Source organism: Oncorhynchus mykiss, chromosome 5, assembly GCF_057628025.1.
Source record: "Oncorhynchus mykiss isolate SJ-2025 chromosome 5, ASM5762802v1, whole genome shotgun sequence".
Taxonomy (NCBI): domain Eukaryota; kingdom Metazoa; phylum Chordata; class Actinopteri; order Salmoniformes; family Salmonidae; genus Oncorhynchus; species Oncorhynchus mykiss.
In genome coordinates, this window is record NC_143026.1 from 5,642,501 (window position 1) to 5,667,708 (window position 25,208).

The window sequence follows — 25,208 nt, forward strand, 5'->3', positions numbered from 1 at the left end:
TAAGCGTAAATCAAAAGGTGGTGGTGTATTGCTGCTGAATGCTGTGGTTGCCATGCTGGTTAAGTGTGCCTTGAATTTTAAATAAATCACTGACAGTGTCACCAGCAAAGCACCCCCACACCGTCACACCTCCTCTTCCATGCTTCGCGGTGGGAACCACACATGCGGAGATCATCCATTCATCTACTCTCACAAAGAACCAAAAATCTCAAATTTAGACTCATCAGATCAAAGGACAGATTTCCACCGGTCTAATGTCCATTGCTCGTGTTTCTTGGACCAAGCAAGTCTCTTCTTATTAATGGTGTCCTTCAGTAGTGGTTTCTTTGCAGCAATTTGACCATGAAAGCCTGATTCACGCAGTCCCCTCTGAACAGTTGATGTTGAGATGCGTCTGTTACATGAACTCTGTGAAGCATTTATTTGGGCTGCAATCTGAGATGCAGTTAACTCGAATGGACGTATCCTCTGCAATAGAGGTAACTCCGAGTTGGCGGTCCTCATGGGATCCAGTTTCATCATAGCGCTTGATGGTTTTTGCGAATGCACTTGAAGAAACTTTCAAAGTTTTGAGATTGACTGACCTTCATGATGGACTGTAATTTCTTTTTGCTTATTTGAGCCGTTCTTGCCATAATATGGACTTGGTCTTTTACCAAATAGGGATATCTTCTGTATTACCACCCCTACCTTGTAACAACACAAATGATTGGCTCAAATGCATTAAGAAGGAAAAAAAATTCACAAATTAACTTTTAACAAGACACATCTGTTAATCGAAATGCATTCCTGGTGGCTACCTTATGAAGCTGGTTGAGAGAATGCCAAGAGTGGCTACTTTGAAGAATCTCAAATATAAAATATATTTTCATGTGTTCAACACTTTTTTTCGTTGCTACGTGATTCCATGTGAGTTATTTCATAGTGTTGAATGTCTTCACTATTATTCTACAATTTACAAAACAGTAAAAAGTAAAGAAAAACCCTGGAATGAGTAGGTGTGTCCAAACATTTGACTGGTACTGTATATATGAATAAATTAAATGTATTTTACATATTTGTAGCACATCCACTGCTCTTGAACACACCCACAATTACAATATTCAATGGTACGTTACCATAGCAGGTGTGATAGAAATTATAATCTTGATATAGTGGTGCATTGGAGTATGCCGATACAAATTATGCTACTACAAAGCCAAATGAAACGGCCTACCTACAGAGAGAAATAGCCTACTGTATCTACAGAGAGAAATAGTCTACTGTATCTACAGAGAGAAATAGCCTTCTGTATCTACAGAGAGAAATAGCCTTCTGTATCTACAGAGAGAAATAGCCTACTGTATCTACAGAGAGAAATAGCCTACTGTATCTACAGAGAGAAATAGCCTACTGTATCTACAGAGAGAAATAGCCTACTGTATCTACAGAGAGAAATAGCCTACTGTATCTACAGAGAGAAATAGCCTACCTATTGAGAGAAATAGTCTACCTATTGAGAGAAATAGCCTACCTATTGAGAGAAATAGCCTACCTATTGAGAGAAATAGCCTACCTATTGAGAGAAATAGCCTACCTATTGAGAGAAATAGCCTACCTATTGAGAGAAATAGCCTAGCTATTGAGAGAAATAGCCTACCTATTGAGAGAAATGACAAGTCTATTCCAATACACAAACACGTCTGCCACTGTGCTACAGAGACAAAATAGTGAACCGCAAACCACAAACGACAACAGCGTTTAAATTTTTTTTTTTTTTAAACTTCAGCATCGCTCTCTTTAAACCCACAGAAAACTGGCGGTATAGTTGAACTGCCACTGGTATGATACACCTGCTGTTAATACCCAAGGAGGAGAAGGAGTCTTCATTGAGGCCAGACGCTTAAAGAGACATCAGGCGTCCTCAGCTACGGGGGACTACTGAGTGGGAGGTCCAAAGGACGAGGGAACAATTTCAAATGAACTATACAGCACATGCAAACCCACTACTATCACGGTCAATACCAACACAGATATTCACAGTTTAGAGTGTAACTATACAGCACATGTAAACCCACTACTATCACGGTCAATACCAACAGAGATATTCACAGTTTATACTGTTTGATTTATGTTTGATTGTGTGTGTGTGTGTGTGTGTGTGTGTGTGTGTGTGTGTGTGTGTGTGTGTGTGTCTGTGTCTGTGTGTCTGTGTCTGTGTGTCTGTGTCTGTGTGTGTGTGTGTGTGTGTGTGTGTGTGTGTGTGTGTGTGTGTGTCTGTGTGTCTGTGTGTCTGTGTGTCTGTGTCTGTGTCTGTGTGTGTGCGTACAATGTAATATCCGATGCACAAAGCTAACCCGTTAGGCACAAACGTCTATTCAACGTCAATTCAACGTCTGTTGAACGGAATTTCATTGAAATGACGTGGAGACAATGTTGATTCAACCAGTGTGTGCCCAGAGGGGAAAGACATCCCCAATAATATATTTAAACTTATTAAAGAAGACAAATGCGACACAACAAAAAAAGTTATAACAATGGCATGTTAAACAACATCTGCAATGTCCACAACTGAAAATTGCGTTATTTAAATGAGTTGTGATTGACATACTTGAGGCTGCAAAATGTCCACTTCCCAGGGAGGCTGGTCCGTTTTTAACAGGAGGAGAGAACATCTGAAAGAACATATATAGTAAGGTATTTTACAAGAGAGACACTCTTTTATTGTTGGAAAGTTAAATCATCATATAAATACATACATAATAGCATTCTAGTGAAAACGTTTTATGATATTATTATTAGGCTGTAACACAATAAAACATAAGAAAGTATTCTATATCCTTAAAGCCCTAGTGGTGTATTCTATATCCTTAAAGCCCTAGTAGTGTATTCTATATCCTTAAAGCCCTAGTAGTGTATTCTAAGCGTATCCTTAAAGCCCTAGTGGTGTATTCTATATCCTTAAAGCCCTAGTGGTGTATTCTATATCCTTAAAGCCCTAGTGGTGTATTCTATATCCTTAAAGCCCTAGTGGTGTATTCTATATCCTTAAAGCCCTAGTGGTGTATTCTATATCCTTAAAGCCCTAGTGGTGTATTCTATATCCTTAAAGCCCTAGTGGTGTATTCTATATCCTTAAAGCCCTAGTGGTGTATTCTATATCCTTAAAGCCCTAGTAGTGTATTCTATATCCTTAAAGCCCTAGTGGTGTATTCTATATCCTTAAAGCCCTAGTGGTGTATTCTATATCCTTAAAGCCCTAGTGGTGTATTCTATATCCTTAAAGCCCTAGTGGTGAATTCTATATCCTTAAAGCCCTAGTGGTGTATTCTATATCCTTAAAGCCCTAGTGGTGTATTCTATATATATCCTTAAAGCCCTAGTGGTGTATTCTATATCCTTAAAGCCCTAGTGGTGTATTCTATATCCTTAAAGCCCTAGTGGTGTATTCTATATCCTTAAAGCCCTAGTGGTGTATTCTATATCCTTAAAGCCCTAGTGGTGTATTCTATATCCTTAAAGCCCCATTCTATATCCTTAAAGCCCTAGTGGTGTATTCTATATCCTTAAAGCCCTAGTGGTGTATTCTATATCCTTAAAGCCCTAGTGGTGTATTCTATATCCTTAAAGCCCTAGTGGTGTATTCTATATCCTTAAAGCCCTAGTGGTGTATTCTATATCCTTAAAGCCCCATTCTATATCCTTAAAGCCCTAGTGGTGTATTCTATATCCTTAAAGCCCTAGTGGTGTATTCTATATCCTTAAAGCCCTAGTAGTGTATTCTATACGTATCCTTAAAATTAGGATATGAAAAATGTGCCTATAGCCTACTCCTCAGAAATAACAGCAAGTTAATACGGTAGCTATTAGTAGGCCAACCTAACTGTAAAACACTGACCAAATGTCTGGATTATCAAGTAGGATTTTTTTTCCCCCTGATACATAAAAAGCGCTTTATATATTTTTCTCAGACAGCTAGCTCGAAGTTGACCAAGAGTTGCGAGCATTATTGGTTAATGAAAACATGACCGTAGGCACGTTTCCTTGTCCAAACTTCCCGAACATAAAGCGTTTCTATAAAGACAAATATTTGCCACAACCCGAACAGGTCTGAATAAAGTCAACTATCCGTTATTCATAACATTATATAAAAAACATAGACTTTGGAAAAGTACCGGTAAGATATGTGTTATAAAGCATCGACTAGTTGTTATTATGTCTTATGGGGCTCGTCCCGCATGCAGTTATTACTGGGACTGGTTCTACTAACAGTGAGAGCTGTCACTAGAATGCATAAAAAGACAAGAAGCAAAACTTATTCAACATGTTCTATTCTAGGACAGAATGAAACAAGAAAAAGATACTTTAAAAGGGGATATACTACCATTGATGTTGGGAACATTTTCAAATCGCTGTTTCGCATCTATAGAAACAACACAATTACTAATGCAATATCATATTTCTCTGCACATATTTTTTTTGAAAAACACTTAAGTAATAGAAAATCACAATTAATTGAACTTTCTTTAAATCGTATTGTTTACCTTGAGTTAAAAACGTACAGGAAAAAAAAAATAACACTTTTAAAGAAATAGCCTACCTCACAATGAATACCAAAAAAAAAACATGAGTCTATCTATTGCCATACAAATCAAAAAACACAGTCGCCGGTAGGTCGGTGCCTTGGTTTCGGTCATCGCTATATTATAACAATTGCTTACCGCACTGAAATCCAATAAGTCGCTCAGTTCTTTGTCTGTCCCTATGGCAGCCATTCGCTGTTGGTGATGCATTTTAGCAAAATCACACAAACCTAAAAAACATGGAAAGAAATAGCGGTCAGAGGACGCCAGTTCTCGCACCGATAGGAGGGGGTACCGACCTTATCACTCACTATATGAGAGCTTCCTCACAATCAACACACGACCGGGAACCCGGAGTCGCGCAAATTCCACTTTGCATTAAAATCTATTATATTTCAACGCATCCTTGTGCCACAGGAGGTTTAGATAAAAATATATTTAAAAAAACAAGAATCCGGTAATTGTATGAAAGAAATAGACATATACGAATGTTTCCCAAAGTCCAGTTCTGGCTGTGCAAAAGGCAGTTTATCCGGGAGATCAAGTGACAATCCCGTGCACAGAAAGATAAATAAATAACCGCTATAAAGACAGCGGAAAATGTACAACAAAACGGACTTGTTAACTAGCCAACACAGGCAGCGAAAGTATGACAGAACGTTTGTAAATATCCGTTTGTAAATGCGAATGTGATCATTGAGGACTTTTATTCATTTCCACTGAGCTGAGTTTGAGCCCCATGTGCGTGTCACAGAATGGTAGACTAATACCGTTGGTTTCTACAGCCACCTAGCTACCTTTTAATATATCGATACCTGCACTTTTGCTACCAGTATTTGTTGGGTTGAAATGTACATTACAAAGGGGGATATAATAAAAGTGATTGATATTCCATCAAATAAATAGTTGTCTTCATTGATTGGTTTACAACGCCGATATATTTGTGTTCAACAGAATATCGATCTGTCTGTCAACCACCGAAAATCTTGGTTTGACACATTATGGATATTGCACCTATGTTGAAAATAACTTTTATTTCGATAGTAGCTAGTCTACTTTTAAAATGATGAAAATCTTGTTTTCATTACAAGATAACGAAGCCCCTATTCACCTGGTCGTATGTTGTATGTATTTGTGTAAATGAAGGCTTGAGTTACTTACTACATGATCATTGAGTTATACCTGCGAACGTTATTTCTAGACTATAGGCAAATTGTGTTTTTGGGCATCAACACAGGTAGCCTATACAATTCTATCACAGGCGATGAAACGTGCAAATACAAATCTTTTTTGACATTACTTAAAATAAGTTAGCCCTTTTTCCCTATTTTCAGAGCTGAGAGACTAACACAACTAACGTGGACTGGCTAACATCTTTTTGTCCGTGAAATAGTGTCATAAAGCGGTGCCTGTCGGTTTTGAGGACTTGGGTAGCGGTGGAGCGCTACCGACACGACCGGTTTGGATATGAACTGTCCCAACCAACCCGTGACACGGTGGACTGATCAACCAACACCGGTGTCTTCGTCTGCAACCAATAGAAAAGTTTGAGCAGACACACGGTCAGTCTGTGTACCTTGCAGACAGACAGAGAGACACAGAAGGGAAAACTAGTTTTTATCAAATCCACATACTGGGTATGTCTCCAACTATCCTTGTTCTAAATAAGTTACACTAACATCAAAATTAAAATGAAATTACCTTCGTTTTGATATGTTTACGTAATCCACAAAAGTGTATATATTTGCTCTCTTATGTGTAAACTCAAAGACGATAGCTGACGACTTTTTGTCTGTGCTAGCGGAGCTATCCCGATATATTTATCTTCTCTACGATGTTAGCGGCTAAACATTTGTTTGAAAACTGAAATATGTTTTCCGGTGTTAGGGTCAACTTTGCAGCAACAAAAAAAACTACGTAGTTGTACATCCAAAAGGGGTTGCTTTAAATGAGACCGTTTTGGCTTTTATTTTCACATCCTATGCAGTTAGCTCCCAAGCTAGCTGTCTACTTTTCCATTGCTCTAGTCTAGCGTCAATGTCTCTAGTTACCACAGTCACAAAGTCATAATCATGGTTATACCCCCCTGCCTCATTTCTACACTTTATCTCCTTCAAATCAGATGTTCCACCTAATCCTAAACCTTAACAATAAACTTAACCTCACTGCTAACCTTGTGCCTGCTAACCTTATGCCTAGTTTGACATTAAGACAACAAAAAAAAGCACATTTCTGTTTTCATGAAATGTTATTAAGATATAGCCAATTGCGACTTTGTGGCTGTGGTAACTAGTGACAAACCTTTTTTTTTCTGGTTTCGTCCACATCCGGCAACGCAAATCATCCTCCAAGACCTGTGACGTTGACCAGAATAAACTGAGTGGTGCCGATCACAAATGTTTTGAAGACGGATAATAATTTTTTCTTTATAAATTAGTCTTTAAATAAATGTATCTTTATAAATTCTGTATTTGTCTGAGAGATGTGTAGTAGGCAATGTTTTGTTTCCTCTCCTCATCACACATAGCCAACCTTACTTTTTTCCCCCCAGGCAGTTTTGTATATTTATGAGGTGTATTGCTTTAAACAAATAACTGTGTTGATACTGCTTTTTATTTAAATTGAACTCCTTCATTTAGACAAACAAGAAACAGAAAGTCAAATTATCTTCAGAGTATATGAAAGAGTGACCATATAATGGTTAAAAAGCAATAGCTTTCAGCTTCTTATCAAGAAGATGCTGAGGACTCACACTAAGCTGATAAGCCAGTAGCAGGGGGGGTCGCATGTAGAATCTAGTGTGCATCTCACATCCTAAATTTCAACCTATTCTCTGTATAGTGCACTGCTTTTGATGAGAGCTCTGTGCTGGCCCTGGTCAAATGTAGTGCACTAAATTCGGACTATAGGGTGCCATTTGAGCAAGAGCTCCTCTCTTTTCAAGAGAAGATGTCAGGTTTTATCATCAGTGCTTGAAAACTATGTTTAGTTGACAGCTACGTTTTACGAGAGAGGCAAAAAGAAAAAAACAACAATGGTGGTGTTGATATCACGTTTGTTTTGTGATATATCCCTTAGCACAATTATCATTTATCACGATTATCACTTACCACCTTATCACAATTATCATTATCATGATTATCACTTATCACAATTGTTATTATCACGATTATCACTTATCACAATTATCATTAACATGATTATCACGTATCACAATTATCATTATCATGATTATCACTTATCACAATTATCATTAACATGATTATCACGTATAACAATTATCATTACCATGATTATCACTTATCACAATTATCATTATCGTGATTATCACTTACCACCTTATCACAATTATCATTATCGTGATTATCACTTATCACAATTGTTATTATCACGATTATCACTTATCACAATTATCATTAACATGATTACCACGTATCACAATTATCATTATCATGATTATCACTTATCACAATTGTCATTATCGTGATTATCACTTATCACAATGATCATTATCATCACTTACCACCTTATCGCAATTATCATTATCGTGATTATCACTTACCACCTTATCACAATTGTCATTATCATGATTAGCACTTACCATGTTATCACAATTGTCATTAACATGATTATCACTTACCATCTTATCACAATTGTCATTAACATGATTATCACTTACCACCTTATCACAATTATCATTATCGTGATTATCACTTATCACAATTATCATGTTCATGATTATCACTTACCACCTTATCACAATTATTTATCACTTATTACCGTGTAATATTTGATTGTGGAGAGATTTGTTTTAGGGTTAGTGTTAGGCCCATCTTCACTCTTATCACAAAGACCCTATGTGAATCTCAACTTGTATTTCTTTATTTTTTTTACTTCATTTAACCTTTATTTAACTTGGCAAGTCAGTTAAGAACAAATTCTTATTTACAATGACGGCCTACCAAAAGGCAAAAGGCCTCCTGCGGGGAACGGGGGCCTGGGGATTAAAAATAAATAAATACAATATAAATATAGGACAAAAACACACAACAAAACACACAAAGGTCAAGAAGATAGAGACAACAATACATAATAAAAAGCAGCCAACAACCGTCAGTAAGAGTGTCCCATGATTGAGTGTATGACTCAATGGCACCCTATTTCTTATATAGTGTTCTAGCCTTGATGGGTCCTGGTCAAAAGTAGTGCACTATATAGGGAATAGGGGGCCATTTGTGACACAGTGACTGACTGACCACTGAGCTGGGGCGGTTGCGTGGAGGATGAGGGATTTAATCAAAAGAGCTGAACTGAATCTGTGCTTATTAGAATGTGTGTTGGGCCTTAGTAGGTCACTGGTATTACACGGGTAACATTAGGGTATCATACCATTATAAAGGGATGAAATAAGCATTAGTATTTTTGTACTAATTAGTATTAGTAATTTTGTACTAATTCCTAAGCCTGGCTATAAGTCATAACATGCATAGTCCTAGCTATTAATTTAAATGGTCTAATATTCTTTATAATTTTGAGCATTTCTATAACACGTAAAAGGTGTTTCATTCCAAGGATAAAAAACTGTAGTAGTATGTTATTTCACTCAACAACAGTCAGAGACTTGCGTTAAAAAATTAATTTAAAAAATAAAATAAAAAATGGTTTATCTATGTTAAATTCTGAAAAGGGTTATAGTGAGGAGTGTAACCTAGAACAGCCTCTTTTTTGTGTGGATATATTAATGTAAATCAATAATATTTATTATGCACGTCCAAGACACTTTTTCAGAATAGAACACATTCCACAAGTACTGAAGACAGGATGTTGACTGATTGTCTGCCGGAGGTTTGAGAGGAGCATTGTGGAAGTAGCAGGTGTAAAGAGAGAACTATTCTAGCTAATCAGTGATGAGTACACACCGTGCTGTAACCAGCTAAAAAGTACCAAGCTGTTCGAGAGAGAGAGATACAGAGAGAGAGAGAGAGAGAGAGAGAGAGAGAGAGAGAGAGGGAGAGAGAGAAAAAGAGAGAGAGAGAGAGAGAGACTGTAAATAGCCATAATATAACATTTGAAATGTCTCTATTCCTTTGAAACTTTTGTGAGTTTAATATTTACTGTTCATTTCTGGTTGCTTATTTCACTTTTGTTTATTATCTATTTAACTTGCTTTGGCAATGTAAACATTTGTTTCTCATGCCAATAAAGCCCTTCGAATTGAATTGAGAGAGAGAGTTAGCGAGACAGAGAGAGTGAGATAAAGAGAGAGAGAGAGGGAGAGAGAGGGGGAGAGAGAGAGTGAGAGAGCAAGAGAGAGAAAGAGAGATAGAGGGAGGGAGAATTAGTGAGAGAGAGAAAGAGAGAGGGGGGATTAGTGAGAGAGAGAGAGAGAGAGAGAGAAAGAGAGAGAGAAAGATACAGCGAGAGAGAGAGAGAGAAAGAGAGAGAGAGAAAGAAAGAAAGATACAGAGAGAGAGAGAGACAGAGAAAGAGAGAGAGAGAGAGATACAGAGAGAGAGAGAGAAAAAAATGAGGAGGGGAATGCATTTTAAATCTGGACATTGTGGTAATATAGGGGTGAGTCATTAGGAAGAATTCATTATATAAACACATACAGCCTGAATGGCTTAAAAACAATGTTTTGCAAAAAAACCTGTGGATGAATGCAGCTGCAGAGAGAGTGAGAGAGAGAGAGAATGAGCGAGTGAGAAATACAGAGGGAGAGAGATGGAGAGTGAGTGAGCAGGAGTGTGAGAGAGAGAAGGAGAGAGAGAGAGAATGAGTGAGTGAGAAATACAGAGGGAGAGACATGGAGAGTGAGTGAGAGGGAGTGTGAGAGAGAGAAGGAGAGAGAGAGAGAGAGAGTGAGAGCAGTGAGAAAAGCAGGAGAACGGAACAGAACAGTAAACCAGAGTTAATACCCTTTGATAGCGTCCTGGGATTGTAGTGGGATCATAACAGAGCCGGGTCTCAGGGATTGGATTACGCCACATTTCTCCCCTCGGCTCTCCACTGACCTCCCGAGCCCTCCTGCTGAGAGGCACTGACCACAGGCATCTTCTGTAACAGGCTGTTGTCATTCCAAATGGTGGTCTGGCTGGTCTCACTACTTCAGTTTTTCTGATGGGGATAGTTTAGTTTATCCCTAGTGTGTGTGTGTGTGTGTGTGTGTGTGTGTGTGTGTGTGTGTGTGTGTGTGTGTGTGTGTGTGTGTGTGTGTGTGTGTGTGTGTGTGTGTGTGTGTGTGTGTGTGTGTGTGTGTGTGTGTGTGTGTGTGTGTGTGTGTGTGTGTGTGCCTGCGTGTGTGCCTGCGTGTGCGTTTGGAAAGGAGGGAGAGCCAAGCAGATGGTACAGTGGTTTGCACAGGTGCCACTGAGGTCGGAGGTCGGAGGGAAAAAACTAGGTTCATTTCCAGGGCAGAAAATCTTTTGAAAAATGTTTCACTTGGAAAAAGCAGAAAGGAAAAAGGCACTTTGGAAAGTTTGGATGCGATGAAATGTAGAAAGAAGAAATCATTTTGTTGAATGAAAATGGAAATCAATTTATACAAAAACGTGGATTATAATGGAAACAAAACAAAACAAATCAAAACGAATTGTATTTGTCACCTGCGCCGAATACATGAGTACAACAGGTGTAGTAGACCTTACAGTGAAATGCTGAATACAACAGGTGTAGTAGACCTCACAGTGAAATGCTGAATACAACAGGTGTAGTAGACCTTACAGTGAAATGCTGAATACAACAGGTGTAGTAGACCTTACAGTGAAATGCTGAATACAACAGGTGTAGTAGACCTCACAGTGAAATGCTGAATACAACAGGTGTAGTAGACCTCACAGTGAAATGCTGAATACAACAGGTGTAGTAGACCTTACAGTGAAATGCTGAATACAACAGGTGTAGTAGACCTCACAGTGAAATGCTGAATACAACAGGTGTAGTAGACCTTACAGTGAAATGCTGAATACAACAGGTGTAGTAGACCTTACAGTGAAATGCTGAATACAACAGGTGTAGTAGACCTTACAGTGAAATGCTGAATACAACAGGTGTAGTAGACCTTACAGTGAAATGCTGAATACAACAGATGTAGTAGACCTTACAGTGAAATGCTGAATACAACAGGTGTAGTAGACCTTACAGTGAAATGCCGAATACAACAGGTGTAGTAGACCTCACAGTGAAATGCTGAATACAACAGGTGTAGTAGACCTCACAGTGAAATGCTGAATACAACAGGTGTAGTAGACCTCACAGTGAAATGCTGAATACAACAGGTGTAGTAGACCTTACAGTGAAATGCTGAATACAACAGGTGTAGTAGACCTCACAGTGAAATGCTGAATACAACAGGTGTAGGTAGACCTTACAGTGAAATGCTGAATACAACAGGTGTAGTAGACCTCACAGTGAAATGCTGAATACAACAGGTGTAGTAGACCTCACAGTGAAATGCTGAATACAACAGGTGTAGTAGACCTTAGAGTGAAATGCTGAATACAACAGGTGTAGTAGACCTCACAGTGAAATGCTGAATACAACAGGTGTAGTAGACCTCACAGTGAAATGCTGAATACAACAGGTGTAGTAGACCTCACAGTGAAATGCTGAAAACAACAGGTGTAGTAGACCTTACAGTGAAATGCTGAATACAACAGGTGTAGTAGACCTCACAGTGAAATGCTGAATACAACAGGTGTAGTAGACCTTACAGTGAAATGCTGAATACAACAGGTGTAGTAGACCTTACAGTGAAATGCTGAATACAACAGGTGTAGTAGACCTTACAGTGAAATGCTGAATACAACAGGTGTAGTAGACCTTACAGTGAAATGCTGAATACAACAGGTGTAGTAGACCTTACAGTGAAATGCTGAATACAACAGGTGTAGTAGACCTTACAGTGAAATGCTGAATACAACAGGTGTAGTAGACCTCACAGTGAAATGCTGAATACAACAGGTGTAGTAGACCTTACAGTGAAATGCTGAATACAACAGGTGTAGTAGACCTTACAGTGAAATGCTGAATACAACAGGTGTAGTAGACCTTACAGTGAAATGCTGAATACAACAGGTGTAGTAGACCTTACAGTGAAATGCTGAATACAACAGGTGTAGTAGACCTCACAGTGAAATGCTGAATACAACAGGTGTAGTAGACCTTACAGTGAAATGCTGAATACAACAGGTGTAGTAGACCTTACAGTGAAATGCTGAATACAACAGGTGTAGTAGACCTTACAGTGAAATGCTGAATACAACAGGTGTAGTAGACCTTACAGTGAAATGCTGAATACAACAGGTGTAGTAGACCTTACAGTGAAATGCTGAATACAACAGGTGTAGTAGACCTTACAGTGAAATGCTGAATACAACAGGTGTAGTAGACCTTACAGTGAAATGCTGAATACAACAGGTGTAGTAGACCTTACAGTGAAATGCTGAATACAACAGGTGTCGTAGACCTCACAGTGAAATGCTGAATACAACAGGTGTAGTAGACCTTACAGTGAAATGCTGAATACAACAGGTGTAGTAGACCTTACAGTGAAATGCTGAATACAACAGGTGTAGTAGACCTTACAGTGAAATGCTGAATACAACAGGTGTAGTAGACCTCACAGTGAAATGCTGAATACAACAGGTGTAGTAGACCTCACAGTGAAATGCTGAATACAACAGGTGTAGTATACCTTACAGTGAAATGCTGAATACAACAGGTGTAGTAGACCTTACAGTGAAATGCTGAATACAACAGGTGTAGTAGACCTTACAGTGAAATGCTGAATACAACAGGTGTAGTAGACCTCACAGTGAAATGCTGAATACAACAGGTGTAGTAGACCTTACAGTGAAATGCTGAATACAACAGGTGTAGTAGACCTCACAGTGAAATGCTGAATACAACAGGTGTAGTAGACCTTACAGTGAAATGCTGAATACAACAGGTGTAGTAGACCTCACAGTGAAATGCTGAATACAACAGGTGTAGTAGACCTCACAGTGAAATGCTGAATACAACAGGTGTAGTAGACCTTACAGTGAAATGCTGAATACAACAGGTGTAGTAGACCTCACAGTGAAATGCTGAATACAACAGGTGTAGTAGACCTTACAGTGAAATGCTGAATACAACAGGTGTAGTAGACCTTACAGTGAAATGCTGAATACAACAGATGTAGTAGACCTCACAGTGAAATGCTGAATACAACAGGTGTAGTAGACCTCACAGTGAAATGCTGAATACAACAGGTGTAGTAGACCTTACAGTGAAATGCTGAATACAACAGGTGTAGTAGACCTCACAGTGAAATGCTGAATACAACAGGTGTAGTAGACCTCACAGTGAAATGCTGAATACAACAGGTGTAGTAGACCTTACAGTGAAATGCTGAATACAACAGGTGTAGTAGACCTTACAGTGAAATGCTGAATACAACAGGTGTAGTAGACCTTACAGTGAAATGCTGAATACAACAGGTGTAGTAGACCTCACAGTGAAATGCTGAATACAACAGGTGTAGTAGACCTCACAGTGAAATGCTGAATACAACAGGTGTAGTAGACCTCACAGTGAAATGCTGAATACAACAGGTGTAGTAGACCTTACAGTGAAATGTAAAAGTAAAGTAAAGTAGAAGTAAAAAATAGATATGTAAAATGAGCAGCAGTAAAATATCAGTAGCGAGGCTACCAGTACAGAGTGACTGTGGAGGCTATATACAGGGGGGGGTACTGGTACAGAGTCAGTGTGGAGGCTATATACAGGGGGTACCGGTACAGAGTCAGTGTGGAGGCTATATACAGGGGGTACTGGTACAGAGTCAGTGTGGAGGCTATATACAGGGGGTACCAGTACAGATTCAATGTGGAGGCTATATACAGGGGGTACCAGTACAGAGTCAATGTGGAGGCTATATACAGGGGGTACCGGTACTGACTGCAACCCGGCCACAGTATTATACAAAAATAGACATTCTGATGAGATGTAACTCACAAACATATAATAAAACATCTTTCGTATGTTACCAACTAATTCTGATTATTCGCAAACAGGCCACGCAGTTATGGGTGAACAGGGAGTACAGGAGGGGGCTGAGCATGCACCCTTGTGGGTCCCCGGTGTTGAGGATCAGCAAAGTGGAGATATTGTTTTCTACCTTCACCACCTGGGGAGGGGGCGGCCCATCAGGAAGTCCAGAACCCAATTGCACAGGGCGGGGTCGAGACCCAGGGTCTCAAGCTTAATGGTGAGCTTGGAGGGTTCTATGGTGTTGAATGCTGAGTTGTAGTCGATGAACAGCATTCTTACATAGGTATTCCTCTTGTCTAGATGGGATAGGGCAGTGTGCAGTGTGATGGCGATTGCATCGTCTGTGATCTATTGGGATGATATGCATATTGAAGTGGGTCTAGTGTGTCAGGCAGGGTGGAGGTGATAGGATCCTTGACTAGTCTCTCAAAGCACTTCCTGATAACAGAAGTTAGTGCTACGGGACGATAGTCATTTAGCTCATTTACCTTTGTCTTCTTGGGTACAGTAACAATGCTGGCCATCTTGAAGCATGTGGGGACAGCAGACTGAGATAGGGAGAGATTGAATATGTCCGTTAACACACCAGCCAGCTGGTCTGCACATGCTCTGAGGATGCGGCTAGGGATGCCGGCAGCCTTGCGAGGGTTAACCCGTTTAAATGTCTTACTCTCATCGGCCACGGCGAAGGAGAGGGGGTCTGCAGTCCCTGGTACCGGGCCGCGTCGGTGGCACTGTATTATCCTCAAAGAGGACAAAGAAGGTGTTTAGTTTGTCTGGAAGCAAGATGTCGGTGTCCATGATGTTGCTGGTTTCCTTTTGTAGTCTGTAATTGCCTGTAGACTCTGCCACATACAGTACATCTCGTGTCTGAGTCTGTTGAATTGCGACTACACTACACTTACACGACTACACTTTGTCCCTATACCGACATTTCGCTTGTTTGATTGCCTTGCGGTGGGAATAACTACACTGTTTATATTCAGCCATATTCCCAGTCATCTTTCCATGGTTAAATGCAGTGGTTTGCACTTTCAGTTTTGCAATAGTCACACACCACATCTATCAATGCACTTCCTTATAAACTCACTCACCGAAATAGCATATAAATTGATGTTATTCTCTGAGGCTGCCCGGAACATTTACCAGTCTGCATGATCTGTTCTGGACTTGGTGATTGTGAAGAGACCTCTGGTGGCATGCCTTGTGGGGTTTGCATGGATATCGAAGTAAATTCAGCTCGGTAATCTTGTCAACACCTCTTATAAAAACAAGTAGTGATGAAGTCAATCTCTCTTCCACTTTGAGCCATGAGAGATTGACATGTTGTCATTAATGTTAGCTCTCTGTGTACTTTTAAGGGCCAGACCATTAACCATTTCTCAACCTGTGACCAGAAACAAGCTACATAGGGTCTATACCAGAATAAGTTATCTAATTATTCTGTTTCTTCGCAACATGTCGTTAGTAAAGGGGCCTAAACAGCTACCCTGGGGAATTCCTGATTGTATCTGGATTATATTAAAGAACACCCTCTGTGTTCTGTAAGACAAGTAACTCTTTATCCACATTATAGCAGGAGGTGTAAAGCCATAACACATCATGTTTTTCCAGCAACAGACTATGATCGATGTCAAAAGCTGCACTGAAGTCTAACAAAACAGCCCCCACAATAATTTTATCATCAATTTCTCTCAGTCAATCATCAGTCATTTGTGTAAGTTCTGTGCTTGTTGAATGTCCTTCCCTACAAGAGTGCTGAAAGTCTGTTGTCAATTTGTTTACTAATGGTTGGTAACAGGCTGATTGGTCGGCTATTTGAGCCAGTAAAGGGGGCTTTACTATTCTTGGGTAGCGGAATTACTTTTGTTTCCCTTATATTTGTAGATGACATGGAGCCAGTGGGTTTGGCGACGAGTATGAAGCGAGGGCCAGCCAACGAGAGCGTACAGGTCGCAATGGTGGGTAGTATATGGGGCTTTGGTGACAAAACGGATTGCACTGTGATAGACTGCATCCAATTTGTTGAGTAGGGTATTGGAGGCTATTTTGTAAATGACATCGCCAAAGTCGAGAATTGGTAGGATGGTCAGTTTTACAAGGGTATGTTTGGCAGCATGAGTGAAGGATGCTTTGTTGCGAAATAGGAAGCCAATTCTAGATTTAACTTTGGATTGGAGATGTTTGATATGGGTCTGGAAGGAGAGTTTACAGTCTAACCAGACACCTAAGTATTTGTAGTTGTCCACGTATTCTAAGTCAGAGCCGTCCAGAGTAGTGATGTTGGACAGGCGGGTAGGTGCAGGTAGCGATCGGTTGAAGAGCATGCATTTAGTTTTACTTGTATTTAAGAGCAATTGGAGGCCACGGAAGGAGAGTTGTATGGCATTGAAGCTTGCCTGGAGGGTTGTTAACACAGTGTCCAAAGAAGGGCCGGAAGTATACAGAATGGTGTCGTCTGCGTAGAGGTGGATCAGAGACTCACCAGCAGCAAGAGCGACCTCATTGATGTATACAGAGAAGAGAGTCGGTCCAAGAATTGAACCCTGTGGCACCCCCATAGAGACTGCCAGAGGTCCGGACAACAGACCCTCCGATTTGACACACTGAACTCTATCAGAGAAGTAGTTGGTGAACCAGGCGAGGCAATCATTTGAGAAACCAAGGCTGTTGAGTCTGCCGATGAGGATGTGGTGATTGACAGAGTCGAAAGCCTTGGCCAGATCAATGAATACGGCTACACAGTAATGTTTCTTATCGATGGCAGTTAAGATATCGTTTAGGACCTTGAGCGTGGCTGAGGTGCACCCATGACCAGCTCTGAAACCAGATTGCATAGCAGAGAAGGTATGGTGAGATTCGAAATGGTCGGTAATCTGTTTGTTGACTTGGCTTTCGAAGACCTTAGAAAGGCATGGTAGGATAGATATAGGTCTGTAGCAGTTTGGGTCAAGAGTGTCCCCCCCTTTGAAGAGGGGGATGACCGCAGCTGCTTTCCAATCTTTGGGAATCTCAGACGACACGAAAGAGAGGTTGAACAGGCTAGTAATAGGGGTGGCAACAATTTCGGCAGATAATTTTAGAAAGAAAGGGTCCAGATTGTCTAGCCCGGCTGATTTGTAGGGGTCCAGATTTTGCAGCTCTTTCAGAACATCAGCTGAATGGATTTGGGAGAAGGAGAAATGGGGAAGGCTTGGGCGAGTTGCTGTTGGGGGTGCAGTGCTGTTGACAGGGGTAGGAGTAGCCAGGTGGAAAGCATGGCCAGCAGTAGAAAAATGCTTATTGAAATTTTCAATTATGGTGGATTTATCAGTGGTGACAGTGTTTCCTATCGTCAGTGCAGTGGGCAGCTGGGAGGAGGTGTTTTTATTCTCCATGGACTTTACAGTGTCCCAGAACTTTTTTGAGTTAGTGTTGCAAGAAGCAAATTTCTGCTTGAAAAAGCTAGCCTTGGCTTTTCTAACTGCCTGTGTATAATGGTTTCTAGCTTCCCTGAACAGCTGCATATCACGGGGGCTGTTCGATGCTAATGCAGAACGCCATAGGATGTTTTTGTGTTGGTTAAGGGCAGTCAGGTCTGGGGAGAACCAAGGGCTATATCTGTTCCTGGTTATACATTTCTTGAATGGGGCATGTTTATTTAAGATGGTTAGGAAGGCATTTTGAAAAAATATCCAGGCATCCTCTACTGACGGGATGAGGTCAATATCCTTCCAGGATACCCCGGCCAGGTCGATTAGAAAGGCCTGCTCGCTGAAGTGTTTCAGGGAGCGTTTTACAGTGATGAGAGGTCGTTTGACCGCTGACCCATTACGGATGCAGGCAATGAGGCAGTGATCGCTGAGATCTTGGTTGAAGACAGCAGAGGTGTAATTTAGAGGGGAAGTTGGTTAGGATGATATCTATGAGGGTGCCCGTGTTTAAGGCTTTGGGGAGGTACCTGGTAGGTTCATTGATAATTTGTGTGAGGTTGAGGGCATCAAGTTTAGATTGTAGGATGGCTGGGGTGTTAAGCATGTTCCAGTTTAAGTCGCCTAGCAGCACGAGCTCTGAAGATAGATGGGGGGCAATCAGTTCACATATGGTGTCCAGAGCACAGCTGGGGGCAGAGGGTGGTCTATAGCAGGCGGCAACGGTGAGAGACTTGTTTTTAGAGAGGTGGATTTTTAAAAGGAGAAGTTCAAATTGTTTGGGTACAGACCTGGATAGTAGGACAGAACTCTGCAGGCTATCTTTGCAGTAGATTGCAACACCGCCCCCTTTGGCAGTTCTATCTTGTCTGAAAATGTTGTAGTTTGGAATTATGTAGTACGGAATGATGAAGCCGAGTTTGCCTTTTTCCCCAAAATGTAATTTCAGGTGCTCCAAAGCTTTTTACTATCATTCTTTACATCATTTATTTTTGTTTCATAGTGTAGTTGATTTTTCTTTAGTTTCGTCACATCACTTCTTAATTTTCAGTACGTTTGCTAATCAGTTGGGCTGCCAGACTTAATTGCCATTCCTTTTGCCTCATCCCTCTCAACCATACAATTTCTTCAATTCCTCATCAATCCACAGGGGATTTAACAGTTTTTACTGTAATTTTCTTAATGGGTGCAGTCTTATAAGTAACTGGGATAAGTAGTTTCATAAATATGTCAAGTGCAGCATCTGTTTGCTCCTCGTTATACACCACGGACCAACAAATATTCCTTACATCGTCAACATATGAATCGCTTCAAATATTATTGTATGACCTCCTACACTATATTAGGCCCAGTCTTTGGAACTTTGGTTTTCCTAGATATGGTTACGATATTGTGATCACTATATCCTATGAATTTGGAAACTGCATTCAAGCAAATTTCTGCATCATTAGTAAAGATGTGATCAATACATGTTGATGATTTCCTTCCTGTGCTGTTTGTAACTACCCTGGTAGGTTGACTGACAACCTGAACCAGGTTGCAGGCTCTGGTTACAGTTTGAATTTTTTTCTTGAGTGAGCAGCTAAATGAGAGCCAGTCAATATTTAAATCACCCAGTTAATATACTTCTCTGTTGATATCACATTACATTATCAAGCATTTCACACATATTATCCAGATACTGACTGTTAGCACATGAATGTGGTTCTGAATATAGACAGCAACACCTCCTCCATTGGCATTTCTGTTTTTTCTGTAGATGTTATAACCATGTATTGCTACCACTGTGTCATCAAAGGTATTATCTAAGTGAGTTTCAGAGACAGTCAGAATATGAATGTCATCTATTTACTAACAAGTTATTGACTTCATGAACCTTGCTTCTTAGGCTACTTAAGTTAATATAGGCTATTTTTTTAGCAATTTTCTGGGTTGCTTGATTGTTTTTAATGCTTTACTTGGAAGCTTATCAGAAGTTGACTTTCTCATTATTATTTATATTGGATATGTTAGTGCAGGGTGAGCTTCTCTCAGTGGGCTTCCTACTATTGCACACCGCATCAGTGCTAACAGTGTAACTCTGGTTTATAGGCTCATGATTATTGCATACAGTAACTGTAGGATCAACAGAGGTATTCAGGGTAATTATGGGGACATAAATTAAGTTACTTACATTGTGTCTGCCAAAGCCCCGGGGATAATGTACATTTGATGCAGCATTATGACGACTCATTGTCACAATGGTCGGGATTATTAACTGAGCTTTGTCTTGGGTCATTGATAAGTCATTGTTTCAACGGAAGCAAGTCAACATGGGCCAGCATCCCTGGGGAACGCTTTCGACACCTTGTAGAGATCATGCTCCAACAAATTGAGGCTGTTCTGAGAGCAAAAGAGGGGGTTTCAACTCAGTTATTAGGAAAAAGGGGATACCTAGCCAGTTGTACAACTGAATGCATTCAACTGAAATGTGTCTTACTGCATTTAACCCAACCCCTCTCAATCAATCGACATCCACGTCATCGACACCCGGGGAAACAGTGGGCGAACTGCCTTGTTCTGAACGACAGATTTTTTTTGTACCTCATCAGCTCAGCGATTCGATCCAGCAGCCTTTCGGTTACTGGTCCAACGCCCCTACCTGCCAGGCTACCTGGTGTTCCTATACACTCAGTGTAAGTTTAGAATTCCTCTCCCTACTAGATGTTACACCATCTCAGGCAGAATGAGTTTGTTCGTTAGGCCTGAATGTTACCATTGCGTACCAAGTGCTGTGAGGGAAGTTTAAAATAAGCTGGAGCAGACTCAGCATTACCGAGAGAGGGAGGGGTGCTCTCCTCCTTAAAAACCAGACCAGAGCAGAGGGTTGTCACCAATTAACCACAGACCTCAAAGTGGGCTGGGAAATGATTGCACACAGATCGTCTATATCCCGATAGATCTAGCAGCTAGTAGCTTAATTTCCCCCCCATACAGTATGTGGGATGGCTCCCAAATGACCCCCTCCACCACCCTGTCCCTGCACAGGCAACCCAAGCATTGGCCTATGTTCCAAACGGCACCCTATTAACCTTTTGGCTCTGGTCAAAAGTAGTGCACTACAAGGGAATAGGGTGCCGTTTGGGATGCAGAATTTTTTTTTTAGATGCTCCACATTCAACCCAAGCATGGGTCATGTGGTCTGGTTAGATGAGCTATAAAAGACATTACCACTTCAAAGCTGGACCCGGGACTTGTGCGCTGGGTTAGCCTGTCCTACACAGTTGACGTAAGCCATGGAAGTTGTTCGTAGACTCATATAACCTTTCCTTCCAAAGTCCCCCCCCCCAAAAAAAATGAAAATATGAACACGCTAGTTAATTTTGAGCCTTTTTTAAAAAAATTGTATTATTTGATATTACGTGAAATCACAGTTATTCAAATTCTTCTGAACAGGAGAAGGGCAGGTTAGGTGACACAAACCCTCTTTTAGAGGATATCTGGAGAGAGAAAAAATGCATCCTGACGTCACCCAGTTATCACAGAAAGTTTTCAGAGGAGGTTTATTCTGTGACGGCCTGGCAGGTAGCGGCTATGGAAAGACGGTGCTCCGCTGGCAGAGCCTTCTGGGTAATTAAAAGTCTGTCTCTGGCCAACGTTTATAGGCAGCATGGGTAAAAAGAACGTAAGAGCTGCTGTGTCGTTTTTTTCAAGGTCAGAAAGCAGCAGCATTGCTGTTTAGGAGAGGCTGGTTTACCGCTCAGCCCATAGTGGGCGGGGACGCGCGCTGGCAGGGGAGCAAGCTGCACCCTTGGTTCCTTGGCAAATTTAGGCTTGGCAGCAGCTGCGGGTAGAGTCCATCCTGACCTGTTATTAAAGAACCATCAGCTGAATGACAGAATAAAGGGATAACCCGGACCAACTGGGGTTTTTTCTCTGGTCTCTCTGGTTTCAGCTGCTGTAGTCTTGAGAGGAAAGGACCAAAGGCCTACTACTGGCTCCTTGATTTAACCAGTCAGCCGTATCTCTATCAGGGTTAACCCTACATCACACAGGCCAGCCGTATCTCTATCAGGGTTAACCCTACATCACACAGGCCAGCCGTATCTCTATCAGGGTTAACCCTACATCACACAGGCCAGCCGTATCTCTATCAGAGTTAACCCTACATCACACAGGCCAGCCGTATCTCTATCAGAGTTAACCCTACATCTCACAGTCCAGCCGTATCTCTATCAGAGTTAACCCTACATCACACAGGCCAGCCGTATCTCTATCAGAGTTAATCCTACATCACACAGGCCAGCCGTATCTCTATCAGAGTTAACCCTACATCTCACAGGCCAGCCGTATCTCTATCAGGGCCTGGCTCCTGGAGGACAGACATTGAGGAATCTAAGTGTTTAATTAAAGGATTGTTCTGCTCTGAAGATGCAGATTATAAAGATATGGGGAACATCTGCAGATGTAGTTTGAGTGCCAGCGCAGGCAAACAACCGACCACGAGCCTTTGTGTGTGTGTGTGTGTGTGTGTGTGTGTGTGTGTGTGTGTGTGTGTGTGTGTGTGTGTGTGTATGTGTGTGTGTGTGTGTGTGCGTGTATGTGTGTGTGTGTGTGTGTGTGTGTGGTCATGTGGTTCACGCACACATAATTAATCATTAGGCAATTTATTCTGTGAGATCATTTCCACATACGGGATGATGTAGGCCGACATGCTTTTAACAGCTTATATAGAAAGAGTGGAACAATCAGGAGGATTCATCTCCCATTACTGCTTTTGAATTGGTGATACGTAGACTACAGATCTTGGCTACAGATATTTGGATTAAAGATCTCGTAATGGCGCGAGGCTGTAACCGTGATGAAATACAGTGGCATTCGGGAAAGTATTCAGACCCCTTGAGTTTTTCCACATTTTGTTACGTTACAGCCTTATTTTCAAATTGATTAAGTCGTTTTTGTCCCTTCATCAATCTACACACAATACCCCATAATGACACAATACCCCATTTAAAAAACATTTTTTTTTTTAAATTCTTATTTCACCTTTATTTAACCAGGTAGGCCAGTTGAGAACAAGTTCTCATTTACAACTGTGTCCTGGCCTAGATAAAGCAAAGCAGTGCGACACAAACAACAACACAGAGTTACACATGGAATAAACAAGCGTAAGGCCAATAACACAATAGAAAAAAGAAAGTCTATATACAGTGTGTGCAAATGGCGTGAGGAGGTAAGGCAGTAAATAGGCCATAATAGCAAAGTAATTATAATTTAGCAGATTAACACTGGAGTGATAAATGATCAGATGATGTGCAAGTAGAAATACTGGTGACTCAATACCCCATAATGACTCAATACCCCATAATGACTCAATACCACATAACGACACAATACCCCATAATGACACATTACCCCATAATGACTCAATACTCCATAATGACTCAATACCCCATAATGACATACTACCCCATAATGACTCAATACCCCATAATGACACAATACCCCATAATGACTCAATACCCCATAATGACTCAATACCCCATAATGACTCAATACCCCATAATGACTCAATACCCCATAATGACATACTACCCCATAATTACACAATACCCCATAATGACATACTACCCCATAATGACTCAATACTCCATAATGACTCAATACCCCATAATGACTCAATACCCCATAATGACATACTACCCCATAATGACACAATACCCCATAATGACATACTACCCCATAATGACTCAATACTCCATAATGACTCAATACCCCATAATGACATACTACCCCATAATGACTCAATACCACATAACGACACAATACCCCATAATGACTTAATATCCCATAATGACACATTACCCCATAATGACTCAATACTCCATAATGACTCAATACCCCATAATGACATACTACCCCATAATGACACAATACCCCATAATGACACAATACCCCATAATGACTCAATACCCCATAATGACTCAATACCCCATAATGACTCAATACCCCATAATGACACAATACCCCATAATGACATACTACCCCATAATGACTCAATACCCCATAATGACATACTACCCCATAATGACTCAATACCCCATAATGACTCAATACCCCATAATTACATACTACCCCATAATGACTCAATACCCCATAATGACTCAATACCCCATAATGACATACTACCCCATAATGACACAATACCCCATAATGACATACTACCCCATAATGACTCAATACCCCATAATGACATACTACCCCATAATGACTCAATACCCCATAATGACTCAATACCCCATAATGACTCAACACCCCATAATGACTCAATACCCCATAATGACTCAATACCCCATAATGACTCAATACCCCATAATGACAAAGCAAAAACGTGTTTTTAGATTTTTGCACCAACAGAAATGTCACATTTACATAAGTATTCAGACTTTTTACTCAATACTTTGTTGAAGCACCTTTGGCAGCGATTACTGCCTAGGGTCTACACGTGTATTTGGAGAGTTTCCACCATTTTTCTCTGCAGATCCTCTCAAGATCCTCTCAAGCTCTGTAAGGTTGGATGGGGAGCATTGCTGAGCAGCTATTTTCAGGTCTCTCCAGAGATATTCGACCGGGTTCAAGTCCGGGCTCTGGCTGAAGGTCTCTCCAGAGATGTTCGATTGGGTTCAAGTCCGGGCTCTGGCTGAAGGTCTCTCCAGAGATGTTCGATTGGGTTCAAGTCCGGGGTCTGGCTGAAGGTCTCTCCAGAGATGTTCGATTGGGTTCAAGTCCGGGCTCTGGCTGAAGGTCTCTCCAGAGATGTTCGATTGGGTACAAGTCCGGGCTCTGGCTGAAGGTCTCTCCAGAGATGTTCGATATGTTTCAAGTACGGGCTCTGGCTGGGACACTCAAGGACATTCAGGGACGTGTCCCGAAGCCTCTCCTGCGTTGTCTTGGCTGTGTGCCTAGGGTCGTTGTCCTGTTGGAAGGCGAACCTTGACCCCATTCTGAGGTCCTGAACACTCTGGAGCAGGTTTCCATTATGGATCTCTCTGTACTTTGCTCTGTTCATCTTTCCCTCGATCCTGACTAGTCTCCCAGTTCCTGCCGCTGAAAAACATCCCCACAGCATGATGCTGCCATCACCATGCTTCACCGTAGGAGTTCAATCTTGGTTTTATCAGACCAGAGAATCGTCTGCGAGTCCTTTGGGTGCCTTTTGGAA

The 25,208-nt window shown here is 41.0% G+C and overlaps 1 protein-coding gene across 16 annotated transcripts in view; it reads right to left on the minus strand.

Moving 5' to 3' along the window:
- tcf4 (transcription factor 4) overlaps positions 1 to 25,208 on the minus strand; it is a 457,550-nt gene that overhangs the window by 422,849 nt on the left and 9,493 nt on the right. For 8 of the 16 annotated variants that reach the window (XM_090233612.1, XM_090233615.1, XM_090233617.1 and 5 more), the window contains exons 1-4: positions 6,264 to 6,622; positions 4,701 to 4,792; positions 4,364 to 4,402; positions 2,591 to 2,654 (exon numbers count right to left, since the gene is read on the minus strand). The exons of 1 other annotated variant lie outside the window; for it this stretch is intronic. In XM_090233612.1, the coding sequence (XP_090089738.1) occupies positions 2,591 to 2,654; positions 4,364 to 4,402; positions 4,701 to 4,772 (175 nt within the window). In that variant the 5' untranslated portion in view covers positions 4,773 to 4,792; positions 6,264 to 6,622. 7 more of the 16 variants (XM_036976638.2, XM_036976640.2, XM_036976641.2 and 4 more) reach the window with 4 other exon arrangements.